The 12,007-nt window shown below is 48.8% G+C and overlaps 4 protein-coding genes across 4 annotated transcripts; 2 read left to right on the plus strand and 2 right to left on the minus strand.

Annotated features, from left to right (window-relative positions):
• Positions 1-812: 812 nt before the first annotated feature.
• Positions 813-2,444, plus strand: T310_0442 (Cell wall protein; the record flags this gene model as incomplete). The annotated part of the gene is made up of 1 exon (XM_013476720.1): positions 813-2,444. The coding sequence occupies one exon, from the start codon at positions 813-815 to the stop codon at positions 2,442-2,444; it is 1,632 nt and encodes a 543-aa protein (XP_013332174.1).
• Positions 2,445-3,332: 888 nt separating this feature from the next.
• On the minus strand, positions 3,333-4,050 carry T310_0443 (uncharacterized protein; the record flags this gene model as incomplete). The annotated part of the gene is made up of 2 exons (XM_013476721.1): positions 3,333-3,939; positions 4,037-4,050. The coding sequence occupies 2 exons, from the start codon at positions 4,048-4,050 to the stop codon at positions 3,333-3,335; spliced, it is 621 nt and encodes a 206-aa protein (XP_013332175.1).
• A 3,326-nt stretch (positions 4,051-7,376) lies between these two features.
• T310_0444 (uncharacterized protein) lies at positions 7,377-8,855 on the plus strand (the record flags this gene model as incomplete). The annotated part of the gene is made up of 3 exons (XM_013476722.1): positions 7,377-7,379; positions 7,582-8,365; positions 8,503-8,855. 3 exons carry the CDS (start codon positions 7,377-7,379, stop codon positions 8,853-8,855), a joined length of 1,140 nt encoding a protein of 379 aa, XP_013332176.1.
• Positions 8,856-8,979: 124 nt separating this feature from the next.
• T310_0445 (4-nitrophenylphosphatase) lies at positions 8,980-11,909 on the minus strand (the record flags this gene model as incomplete). Its single annotated transcript, XM_013476723.1, has 8 exons — positions 8,980-9,038; positions 9,083-9,740; positions 9,835-9,926; positions 9,971-10,060; positions 10,188-10,209; positions 10,287-10,391; positions 10,986-11,041; positions 11,120-11,909. The coding sequence occupies 8 exons, from the start codon at positions 11,907-11,909 to the stop codon at positions 8,980-8,982; spliced, it is 1,872 nt and encodes a 623-aa protein (XP_013332177.1).
• Positions 11,910-12,007: the final 98 nt, after the last annotated feature.

Raw genomic sequence — 12,007 nt, forward strand, 5'->3', positions numbered from 1 at the left:
CAGCCACAATGGTTCCAGCCCTCAGGTCACATATTTCCGAAGGCACCGACTCCATGAACCTGAATGTGTCCACAAGGCTACAAGCCCAACTGTCAAGGCTTTGGGAAGCCTGGTGACTGGTCAACCACGTTGGACTGGTCGGCGCGAACCGAAAAAGAATAAGGTCTGTCGATCAGAGACCGTTTGTTTCGACTATCTCGCTGACAGCTAATCCGATTGGATGGCTTGGACTTCTGTTTCTTCTGTTTGCACTCCACTGTATGGCGTACCCTCTATAGGGTACGCTCTACACCTGCTCTTGGGGTTGTTCGTTCTGTAAGTCTTCGGATCTGAGTCCTGCCTGTATTTTGTTCCCTGCAAATGTTTCAGAAGTTAGAACATCAGTTCGCTAGTCACCGCTCATTGTTTCCCAACTCGGGTAGTCTTGGGATACCGACTATCTTTGTGCTGAGTGGAGTCTGTATGGAACAGTTGTTGACTAGTTTCTTGGATGTGCCTCGATTGTCCACTAGGGAGGGTAGGCCCACTCCCCTGGGACTTCTTTGGCTGACACAGCGCTCAGCTGCATTTCGAGCCCCAGATGATAGTCGATGTGCTTAAATGAGAGGCCCCTGAGTGTGTATATATATCCATTTCATGCGATCGCTTCCGTCCTTTTTCTTTTACCATCATCCATAACTCAGTCTCTCGTTCCTTGCCATTCTGTGCTTGCAGAAGGCCGTCCACTCTTTTGAAGGCACTATTTGAATTCGTTCATTCGTTACGTTGCTTTTCATTTCTTGTATTTTTACGGAAGCACTGTATTTCTCAAGATGCGTTTCACGCCCTTAGTCCTCGCTGCCTTGGCGACCGCCGCCATCGCGCGTCCAACCTCTTTTGACCGGCGTTTCAATGTGGTCGATGACGTTGCCGCTCCTGTCAATGTCAAAGCACTCAACATCGACACCCGCAGTTTGAATATCTTTGCTGGCCTTAGTGCTAAGGCAGCTGCGGCTCTGACCGGAGCTTCCATTGGGTTGAAGGCAGGCTCTGTCGACGCTGACGCGAGGGAGGAGCTCAAAGCATGGCTTGGTGGTTCACAGGCTGCCTCTCTCAACGCTACCATCAAGGCCTCCGTCAGTGACTGGTGTTCCGGTGCTGCCTCTGCGACCTTGTCGGCAGATGTGGCTGCTGGACTGTCCACCTATGTCCCCGTTGTGTCGCAAATTGCTGCCAACGGTGGCCTGATCGTCTCACTTGATGGTATCGTTGCTGCCGCCACCAAGGCCGTCGGCGAGGTTGTCCTTGATGCTTCCGCCATTGCTTCTCTTAAGGCCTTCCTTTCAGTCCATGCAGACCTTGATGCCAAGGTGAAGGCTGCTCTCAATGTTTGCGCTGCCGGTGGTGTTGCTGCTACCTTGTCTGCGGATGTTAAGGCTGCCCTTCAAGCCTACCTTAACGGCCCCAAGTGTGCTCTCGATGCGACACTGAAGGCATCTATCCTGGCCTGGATCAACGGCACTGTGGAGGCCGGTGTTCAAGCTGTCGGCGACTTGGCCGATACCGCTCTTGCATCTGTCTCCGTCGGTGCCTCTATTTCTGCGGGCGTGGATGCAAGCGGTGCCCTCACCTCTTCCGCCATTGCTTCGTTGTCGGCGTTCTTGGATGCTCAAGCGAACCTTGATGCTGACATCAAGGCCGCTCTGAGTGTCGCTGTCAAAGGCGGATTGGCTTCTTCTCTCAGTGCCGACGCTGTTGCCTCCCTGTCTGCCTGGCTTGCTGGTGCCTCTATCGATGTCGAGCTAAAGGGAGTCCTTCTCTACTGGCTCTACATTGGTGCCTCGGCCCACGCCTCAGCTACTGTTCTCACCCCGGCTGAAATTGCCCAGGTCTCAGCCTTCCTGAACGGAACCGTTGGCAACTCTATCAGTGCTGCTGTCCGTGGTGCGATTGGCGTCTGCGCTGCTGGTCAGAGCGTTGTTGCTCTCTCTGCCAACGCCGCTGCTGAGCTGGCCGCCTTCTTGTCTGGTTCGGTTAACGTGAACATCAGCGCTGACATCCGCGGGTACCTCATCGCTTGGTTGACGGGTGTCTCCAGCAGCCCCAAGATCGCGGCTTCATCTGGTGTTGCTGCTGCTCCATCTGCTACTGGTGTCAGCACGAGTGTCAGCATTCCTGTTGCCACCCCTACGAGCGTTGCTGTGCCTACTGGTACTGCTCTCGGAAGCTCCTCGAGCTCTCTCCCGATCCCTGCCGGTAACATGGGAAGCGGCTCCTCTCCCATCAGCACTATTCCGGTGTCCGTCCCCACTAGCCCTGCGGGATCTACTGGTTCCTTCAGCGGCTCGTCTGGCCAAGTGTCTTCCTCTACCGGCTCAAGCGTCTCCGAGAGCTCGTCTGCGTCTGGCAACTCCGTGAGCGCCGTGTCCGGCAGCACCGGCACTTGCACCTGCTCTTCCAACTAAACTAGTCCGTCATTGTGCTCCCGTTCAATGCATTGATGGACTAGTTTGGATGGCTTCGGGGCCGGGAAAAAAGGGGTTAAGGGCGATTAGACACCACGACCATGGAAATGTACGGCACAGCCGTGGTACGCAGGATACGAAAAGCATCTTTTTGCCTGTATATTTTAGAAAAGTACTTAGTTTAATCGAACTGATAGACCTTGACTTTCTTCCAGCTATATTTTTAAAACTATTTGTAGTTAGAGTAGCAATAAGATTGCTTCTCCTTTTTTGAATTTTCGAACTCTACAAAGAGGAATTGAAAATTCAAACGTGAGTAGACTGAATGTAAAAAAGTTTTTCCTTTTTTATTTTGCTTCCAAAGAAAGAAAAAGAAAAAGCGAGAGAGAAACGATTCGAAATATACTACACGTGGATAAATATATTAGTAGTCCTGTACATACAGGTGCTGTATTCCACGGCTGAAAAGAGAGGATAACCAATAATTGAAACACTAAAAGCATCCCTGAAACAAGAGGCCTCTTATTCCTCAGGAATCTCATCTGGGTCAGATTTCAACTTATCATGAAGAGAGTTGTAGAGGCTTTTAACCCTCACAAATATATATATATTTTTGTGGTCCACAATAGTGATGACGGTGAGGACGAAGATGATGGGTCAAAAAAAAATCCAAAGTCATCTCTATATTCTGTCTCCCTCAGTGCAAAAATGCGGGTTTCATTGTCTTGTAGGGTGGCACTCCAGGGAAGTTCACTGAATAAATGCAACAAACACCTGGGTACCCGATAGTTGCAGACTTCAGGCCGACGGATAGCGGCAATAACCACAGGCTTCTGCGTCTGTCCAGATGTCTATTGCTCGATTGACCTCAGTTGTTTCTTACGAGGTTTACTGCGTGGCGGGTAAGTTGCTGCATATGTGCCGCGTTTGCGTCTTCAAATCGTCGGTAAAGAGGAGGATATCGTCCAAGTGTATTGTAACGTGCTTGCCGAGCAGTTCCCATAGAATATTCTCGATGTAGATTTGGAATTCTGCTGGAGCATTCGTAAGGCCGAATGGCATGACAACGAATTGGAAAGTGCCACGATGACAGCGAAAGGTTGTCTTTGGTCTGTCTTCCTTCCGAATGCGGAGATGGTAGAAAGCCTCCTCGATGTCGTACTTCGAATACCATCGTGCTTGTGCTATCCTATTCCTATAGGCGGCCGTGGGAAGGGGTGCGTGTACTCGCTTCTTAGTAATCGCGTTCAGTTTTCGAAAGTCGACACATACTCGTAGTTCATCCGTGCCCTTTTTCGGTACCAGTAACAAGGGTGAGCTGCACTTTGCTGTCGATTTTTCAATGTATCCTCGAGCTAAGTTCTTGTCCACAAACTCGTCGATAGCCTTCAATTCTCTGGGACTATATTGCCGCAATTGAGCGTTGTACCGGAACTCTTGTGTAGTCTCGATACATGACTTCTGAATGCTGGAGGATCTTTGCCGATGAGGGATCCTGCAGAAGGTTGCAACGTTCTACAGCCCCTTTTGATCAAGGACAGGTTCTTCTTCTCCCTCATCCATGTGATAGCGTGCCGAATCCCTGTCCTTACGGCCTTCCAACCATCTTGCGACTGATGCCAGTTTCAGACAGCAGCAGATTCATACCAGACTCGATTGGTTCCTTTATTTATTGTGTGGGTTTCATCATGGTAGTTAAGAGGAAAGAGTGACATTAAAAAAATACCGTCGGTTCCTTGATTCCGGAGGCTGCTATCGTGCTCGTCTCCGTCGACAGCAAAGAGTTTCGAGGCGCTGTAACGGGTCAGCAATAGCTGCAGAGTTGCGTACAAATTTCCTATAATAGCTGAGAAATTTGGATACAAGCTTCCAACTCCTTAAGCGTAAATAATTTTCTCTGCAGCCGTGCTGACATCAAGACGCCTGACGCGAAGCGCTAACATCTGGACAGAAGAGTATGCCAAGTGGCATTTAACAATCGAAAGTGATATGCGCCTGTTCCAGTCGACAGATGTCTGGTTATGCCAGATATCCTGCGATTCATCCTTGCACCAAGACATGGCACCGACCAGCCGAATTCGTTCCGATGTCAAGGGTTTTAATTGCAGAACAAGAGGACTTCCATTAACTGCCCGGGCCTGGGGCAGAGGACCTGGAATATGGCTGCACATGTATTTCTCGATCTCCAGCATATATTCCAATCACATCGCTGGTCTCAGGTTGGTGAGAACGCCAAGATCCATCGTCGGTTGTGTTTTTCTTTATTACATAGACTCTCAATTCTGAAGTAATAGATGGATGGCGGGTCTCTGTGACGATAGACAACCGATTGATTCTTCTCTGGGACGTGGCGCCATTTTCTGACGTGCCTTTAGCGATCGTCCTCACAACATGGTACCCCCGAACGAGTCGCTCCTTGTGCGTCATTGAAATTCTTCCAGACCCCGAACTGGATTTTTTTGTGTGTCTCGTCGACTTTCATGGGAAACAATAAGTTCTTTAAGTCCCGCAGATAGCCAGACTCCGACACCTGACGCAGAGAGTTCAATGTTTTTAATTCCAAGAGCAATCAACAGTGTAGACGTCGTTTTAGTGTGAGCGATCCGTCATACAGTGCTGTCCACTACTTGACTGTGTGTGTAACTTATATATGTCATAAAGCGCTATAGGACTTGCCTCTGCTGCGTCGTCGGTCCTTTGCATTTTCGCAGGCCATTTTATTCTTCCCATTTCTGTTATAATATTAGTCAACGTTGAGAACTCCTAACAAAATATTTGAATGCGAACATCTCTTCAGAAAGCTTTAGGAGGACATACCTTTAGGAACACACTAAATGTGATACAAGTTTTACCCAGGCCAAGCATCACCAAAAATGCACTCTTTGGGCATATGTTGCAACGTGGTATGGGAATTCTGATGCTCGATCAAGAAGGAGGCTTTCCCTGCAGACAGGCCATATAGGTCCGTGAAGACGTCGTGGGCGTTCCTCCGATTGTTAAGGTATAGCTGTACATCAGCTACTATGTTTGCAGAATGGACTGCCTTGTTGTGACGTCTGATGTTTCCTCCTTGGCCCTGTCCTTGAGAATATCGCGACAGTACACATCCAGGAATCGTTCGCGAATCGCCAGTAACCAGCCAGAGACCCGGCTGATTTCACGGACTATAACAGCAAGGATCGGTTTGTCGACAGGCCTTTCAGGAGGGTAGCGTCGTCAGTTGCTTCTTTCCACCACCAATTTAGAGAGTTTCAAACGATTTTGTGATCTGTATACATACCTCTAACCTGAGGTCTGCGACACGACCTTCACCCTAGGACATTTCGACTAATTGTCGGGCATGGAGGGTGTTGTTCCGAGGTTGCATCAGAACCTTCTGGTGGTACACCCATAGCCGGGCGTAAGAGATTGGTTGTAATAGTGCGCTAGAGACCGCAGACGAGGACGATCCGGGTTGAAGTCGTCATCTTGTTTCGTTTTAGAAGTGTAAGTCTTAGAACGTAGGTTCATAAACTTCTTCGCTTTAAGCGTGGTCTATGAATCAATATTGGATCCACTCCTTTACTGAGAGCAAAGCAAGGAAAGACATCACGAGAGCGATTCCAGTGAGTAGATCAGAGGGATTCATGATGAAAAGGATTTATTCTGACTTGAAGAAAGATGTGTTGATTATCCATAAAGAGAGGAAAATAAAATAGGCATGAAGAAATGTTCAAGAGGAAAAGCACGTTCTCCCCCGGTAACATGATATTCTCCCATTAAAGGTGCAGAGTGCCTTCTTAATTTGACCTGTAGATGCGGGATCCAAAGCTACAGTGTCGAAAACACATGCCAATTATGTAGAGAATATGGTGGTATATAATTATAAGAGGTATGCATGGTTGTGGGGGTAGTTGGGAGAATAAAACGACAGGAGAAAGGGTAGGGGGGCAATATTTATGCCTTGGTGATACTCGTTTAGCGAGAAGAGTGAATCCTGCCAAAACTTAGTGACTATATGGCAATATTACAGCATCATTACTGTCGATATTACTGTGAGTTAATGAAGGATGGTGAATAATCAGGTAACTTTGCATCATCAAAGTGTGCAACTTTTGAATCGGTGAAGATCAGCCGTGGACTTGGTGAATATGCATATGCTATCACTGTAATTGGCAGATACCTTGATAATCTTTGTAAAACTGCTCAGGTGTGATTGGAAACCAGGAAGTAAACGAATTCCTGATGTTAAAATACGAAGTTTGTAGGTGATTACGTTCCAACATGCGCCGGAGCTTACCCTTGGCGGTTTGCAGACTCAACCTATACAGGAGTATGGCCGTTGAAAACAGAGCGAGAAAGAAAAGAAAAAAAAGATAGAATAGAGACGACCAAGGGTGAAGACACCGCATGCACCTTGTAAATGCTAACTATCTTTTTTGTCACACCTCGGCTGTTGGTTATAAAAAGTATATGCCTGTTACCCCATCTCCTATCGGAGCGATAATTGATAGAAAAGAGACATCGTTAAGCTGGTGGGTGGCTACCTGAGAATTCGACTGCTGTTCGAAATGCAATACAATGCCTTTTCGCCTGGTAGGGGTGATTGGCCCTCCTAGATAATGGGCCTCGACATTAGCAACATAACTAACAGTACATGCGTGAAGAAAGGATGTCAGCAGCGAAAAAAAAGAGGGAGAGGGAGAGAGAGATCACATCATTCTCTGAAATTAGGGTAAGAAGCCCGCCTTTTCTTGAAACTGAAAAAGCAAGCAGGTTCACTTTGGTCGACGTACATCATCGCAGCTGATTAATTATCTGATAAGAAAGAGGATCGTTTACAAAATGCATCAAGACCAGAAAAGGACTTGCTTGTTTTAAGAAATGTAAAATGGCGACGTTTTTCCTCGCAAGTTCTGATAGGGCGACTTGGTTTGGATGATACTACCAAAAATGGTTAGTCTGCAGTGAGCTCTGTCGGAGCTCCGATTAAAACCAAAACCTCCAAACAGCCTGAACTCCGCGCTGTTTGTCCACTGCTGAGGTCACGCTGGGCGCTGCAGAGATGGAATGCTCTGCTCGACACCTGTCTTTCGCGTCATGGCGGCTTCAATTGTTTAGCCGAACTTTCCCACCTCCCAATGAACACCAACTCCAGTCGAGAAACTTCTTCCGTCGGAACTTTTGCTGCACCCCCCGACTCCGTGATGCTCATAAACAAGAGCAAGGCAACCATGAAGAAAACGTCCGAGACGAAAATCATGCTGGCTCCGACACAGGCGAGAAAGAGAACGTCGAAACTGTCCGTCCATCCCGGCTGCTTCCTCAGTCTCCCCTCCTTACCAAGGTTAAGACACCCCTAGAGAAAACGAGAAAGAAGCGTCCCAAAAAAGAAGACATTGATCGATTGAGGCGCAACCCTTGGGCCGTAGCTCTCGCATCCCCGCCAAGAATGTGCTCTATCACTGGCTCTCGACTACCGAAAGCGTTGTTAGGTGAATACGGATTGGTTCGCCGTCCCGGTTCGGAGAGTCTGTGGTTCATGCCGGTTGGACTTTTGGAGGATGAGCTGAAAGCAGCTGCACCTGGAACAGGCGCTGGCGTACAAGAGCAAGGTGCGGGAGACAAGGATAATATGAAGTCGAAGAAGTCGACAGCCGGTCCCCTGCATCTTCGCGTTATTCGCATTCTATACCGTCTTCTCCTCCTGAAAGAGATTACAGCGCAATTCATCCAATATTCTGGAAAGAAGTCTCCGCTCCAGAAGTTGATACCATTTCGATGGAAGAATCCTAAGGGTCCACTAACACCTCGGGATATGAATAATCTGGTCTGGCGCGAAGATATGCCCAGTTTCGTGATGAAGAATATGAGGAAAGAGGCCGTCAAGGCACTGGAAAAAGCTTCTTGGGCCTCTGACCTGAGTTTGAATAAGTCCGCCGGTATATGGACTCCTGTCGCGCTAGCTGACAAGTCCTTACCCGCTCTGGTTGAGGGATTGAAACAATGGGGGAGGTTGACAACATGGAATGCGGCGGTATACTGATCATGGGGAGTGATTCTCCTCACGAATCCACAGACAGGTTAGAAAGTGAAAGTCATCCATCTCAGGAGTCAGACGAGTCTTCGCGTGAAATATTGCCGTCTGAATCTCCGTCGACTTCATTCACGTCTGTCTTCCCAGACTATGTCACGCTCCCACAGCGAGGCACTAAAGTCCCCGTCTTCGACTTGTCCGTCCTGCTTTCGGAGACTGATCGCGAACAACTCCGAAAATCTCATCCGCGGTTCCGCAATCAAGCGTTGTTTTTCCGTCCTGGTGGCACCGTCCCTGTCGACGCAATGCTGGCATTGTGGAGACTCAAGGGCTTTACCATGTACGATCGAGAATTTCTGGAAGAGGACCCCAGTATAGATCCGATTGTCAAGTAAACTGTAACATTATATACAGAAGAGAAAAAGAGAGAGAGAGAAAGACAAAGCAACTGCTTTGTAGAGTTCTATATCGAACGATCTCTAGGTCTATTAACATACTATGACTCTTTCCGACAGCCTTCTATGTCGTCGGTTCTACAGGCAGGTATTTTTGGGACTCTGGGTTCTGGCTTTCACGCTCTACAAAATCTTAGCCTGTCGAGCTGAGCTTGGTTATTTCGTACCGAGCAGGTCACCCAGCTTATCGACGTAAGCTGTCGGCCGCACAGAACCATGCAGGATATCGTCTTTTGTGCTGACACCGGTGAGGACCGCCAGGGTGCCTCCCAGCTTGCCTTCTACGCCAAATCGGATATCCGTGTTGACGCGGTCTCCAACCATACATGCGCGACTGCGGTCAAACTGGAATTTCCCCTCTATTGCGTCCATCATCGATTGGCTCGGCTTCCCCAGGGCGACGGGCTCCTTTCCGAGCATCATGATCAAAGGAGCACTAATCGATCCGGCGCCGGGGAAGAACGTTCCCATGTTGGGTAACGTGCTGTCGATGTTCGTTGCCAGAAATATCGCACCACGACGGATGTAGTGGTACGCGAGCGCCAATTTCAAATAGTTGATGTGGAAATCCAGGCCGGCCAGGACAACGCCCACTTCAGGGTCCAAAAGCGAGGGGTCGCCATCGGCGATTAGTTTATAGTCTTCTTGTCTCAGATCACGACGATAAGCAGGGTCTGTGCCGCCAATAAATGGGATATTCTCGGACCGCAGTTCCTGTTCGATCCCAGACTCTCCAAGGACGAACACCTTGCGCTTGTTTTCGGGAAGCTTGAGGATACGCGAAATATAAATGGCAGAGCTGTATGAGGATGAGAAGATTTCTTCCTGTTAAGTATTGTGGGCGTTAGTCTGGATCTCACGATGGAAGTGCAAGTCCACCAAAACGCCTGATCAGGAGAAGCTCGCCGACCAAACATACCACTGTGCTTGGAATCCCCAACCCATCAAGCTTCTTTTTATAGTCTGCGCGTGATTTGGTGCTGTTGTTCGTCACGAAGACAACCTGTTTGCCTATCGCGTGGGTGAGGTCGAGTCAATCACAATCATGTACATACGCGCACCAATATTGCTCGTACCTCTGCTTCTTAATAATTCCAATGTCTCAGCTGTGCCTTCGAACACATGATCTCCAGACCATAGCACACCTATATAGCCACGCGAGTTGTATTCTCAGCAAACGAAACCATGCGACAATTGAATCTTCCTATTGGATTTTTTTGGATCTGCAAGCTCAAAGTGCGGTCGTTTCTGGAAAGACAAGGGCTCACAAACCATCGCAGTCGAATAAAAATACCTGGACACGAAGATCAAATTAGCACGCGAACAAATTGACAGCCTGCAGCCGTTTGCACTGGAGGGAATCAGACGTACATCGAACCTATCGATAAACTCGTTGAGCGCCGTCTTATCACCAGTGAGGTAGCGAGGCGTGATTGTCATGGCTGCTGCTCGAAGTTTGGAGAAGTGATCAATGCGCTACGTAATGACGATTGACTTGAACTCAATAATAACGAAAAGGTTCGCAATGAAGATTAATTCCTTCCACAGTCTTCGCGGTTCTGGTTCCGCGGGGAGAAGAGCGACATAGGCGGGGTGTTTGTAATCAGCACGTGATTGCGGGGCGGGATGTATCTGGCTCTTCCACCGATATCTTGAACTTCTCTCGAGTCTCGAAAGGGAGAAAATGAGTTCTGTGAGGAGATGAAGAGATGGGAAAGACGACGGTCTGCCCTGGACTCTGAGCTGGCCTTTCTAGACAAAGACAGCAAAACAAAGAATGCTCTAACTCATCTTTCTCTGCATGAGTGAATCTAAGAAGGCAGGTGATCTGGTCCGGACTCAGGGCTCAACCTCACCTGGCCTCCATAGACTCACCCGGACTTTTTCCGCCGAATTTCAATACAGGGCCTTCTCAGCTCTCATGCAATGAGAAGTTACCTGCCGAGATTCAATGTGGGTTAGGGTGACCCAGCAGGATGGTAAGTTCTCTCATGGCTTTGGTGACCCCGGGTTTGGATGGCCCGGCCTCTTCTGTAGTCACTCAGCAATCATCTGATGGTTTGACCTCACCTGAGCCAGTCCAATGAGGTCACTTCTGTTTCTGTGAACCAAGTGGACAATGAAATCTAGAACAACAGGGGCATTTCATTCTGCTACAATGTAACATACAGTTGTCGTTTATTTCAGATGTTTCTTCAAAATACCATCCACTGTCTGTCTCATCTCATGAAACGCTTTCACCCTTTCCTTCTCCAATCCGTTGATTGTCGCCTTGGCATGACCAACGCCAAACTGATCCTCGCCACTGATCAACCCTTCATACGCCTCGTCGATGAACTGCTGCAATGGCATGCCGAGGCTGCCGCCATCCTTCAGGTCTGGCTGATGTCGCTCATCATGCAGTTCGGTCTGCACCGCCGGTGGGAATACCTCGACAACTTTGACATTGTTTCCGGGACGCGCCTTCAATTGCTCCCGCAGTACAAGAATCCAGTTGTGCAGCGCGGCCTTGGACGCATTGTAGTTGCCTGTCCTCAACATCCCCGGCACGATGCCCAGTGTGGCGCTGATGTAGACCAGATGGGTAGGTCCCTTCTGCGCCTGCAGGAACGGGAGGAATGCGACAGTGAGATGCACGTAACTGGTGTAGTTGGTCGTCAACTCCTGCCCCAAGACATCCAGGTCGACCGTCTCAGGCCGAGAAAAGTCAAAGGCGCGTTGGATGCCGGAGTTGAGGACGATACAGTCGATATCCGGATGCTCAGCCGTGATCTTTGATGCGAAGCTCGGGATCTCCTTCAACTGCGTGATGTCGAATCTTGCTCCAGTGGCTTTGTCAGGCCCGAGTGTAGCAACGACACGGTCCAGTCGATCCTGGCGTCGACCGACAACCACGACTTTGGTTCCTTGGGAGACAAGTTTGGTAGCAAGAGTCTCGCCAATTCCAGATGTGGCGCCGATGATGAGCGCTTTTCTGTACAGTGGAGTGGACATGATGATGATGATATACTTGTGCGAATATAATGCGGTATCCTAAGAAATTCTGAAGATATTCACTGACTGAGGAAGTGAACTAATCACAACTCAACGAC

This window comes from Rasamsonia emersonii (assembly GCF_000968595.1).
Source record: "Rasamsonia emersonii CBS 393.64 chromosome Unknown ctg1118621759677, whole genome shotgun sequence".
Taxonomy (NCBI): Eukaryota; Fungi; Ascomycota; class Eurotiomycetes; order Eurotiales; family Trichocomaceae; genus Rasamsonia; species Rasamsonia emersonii.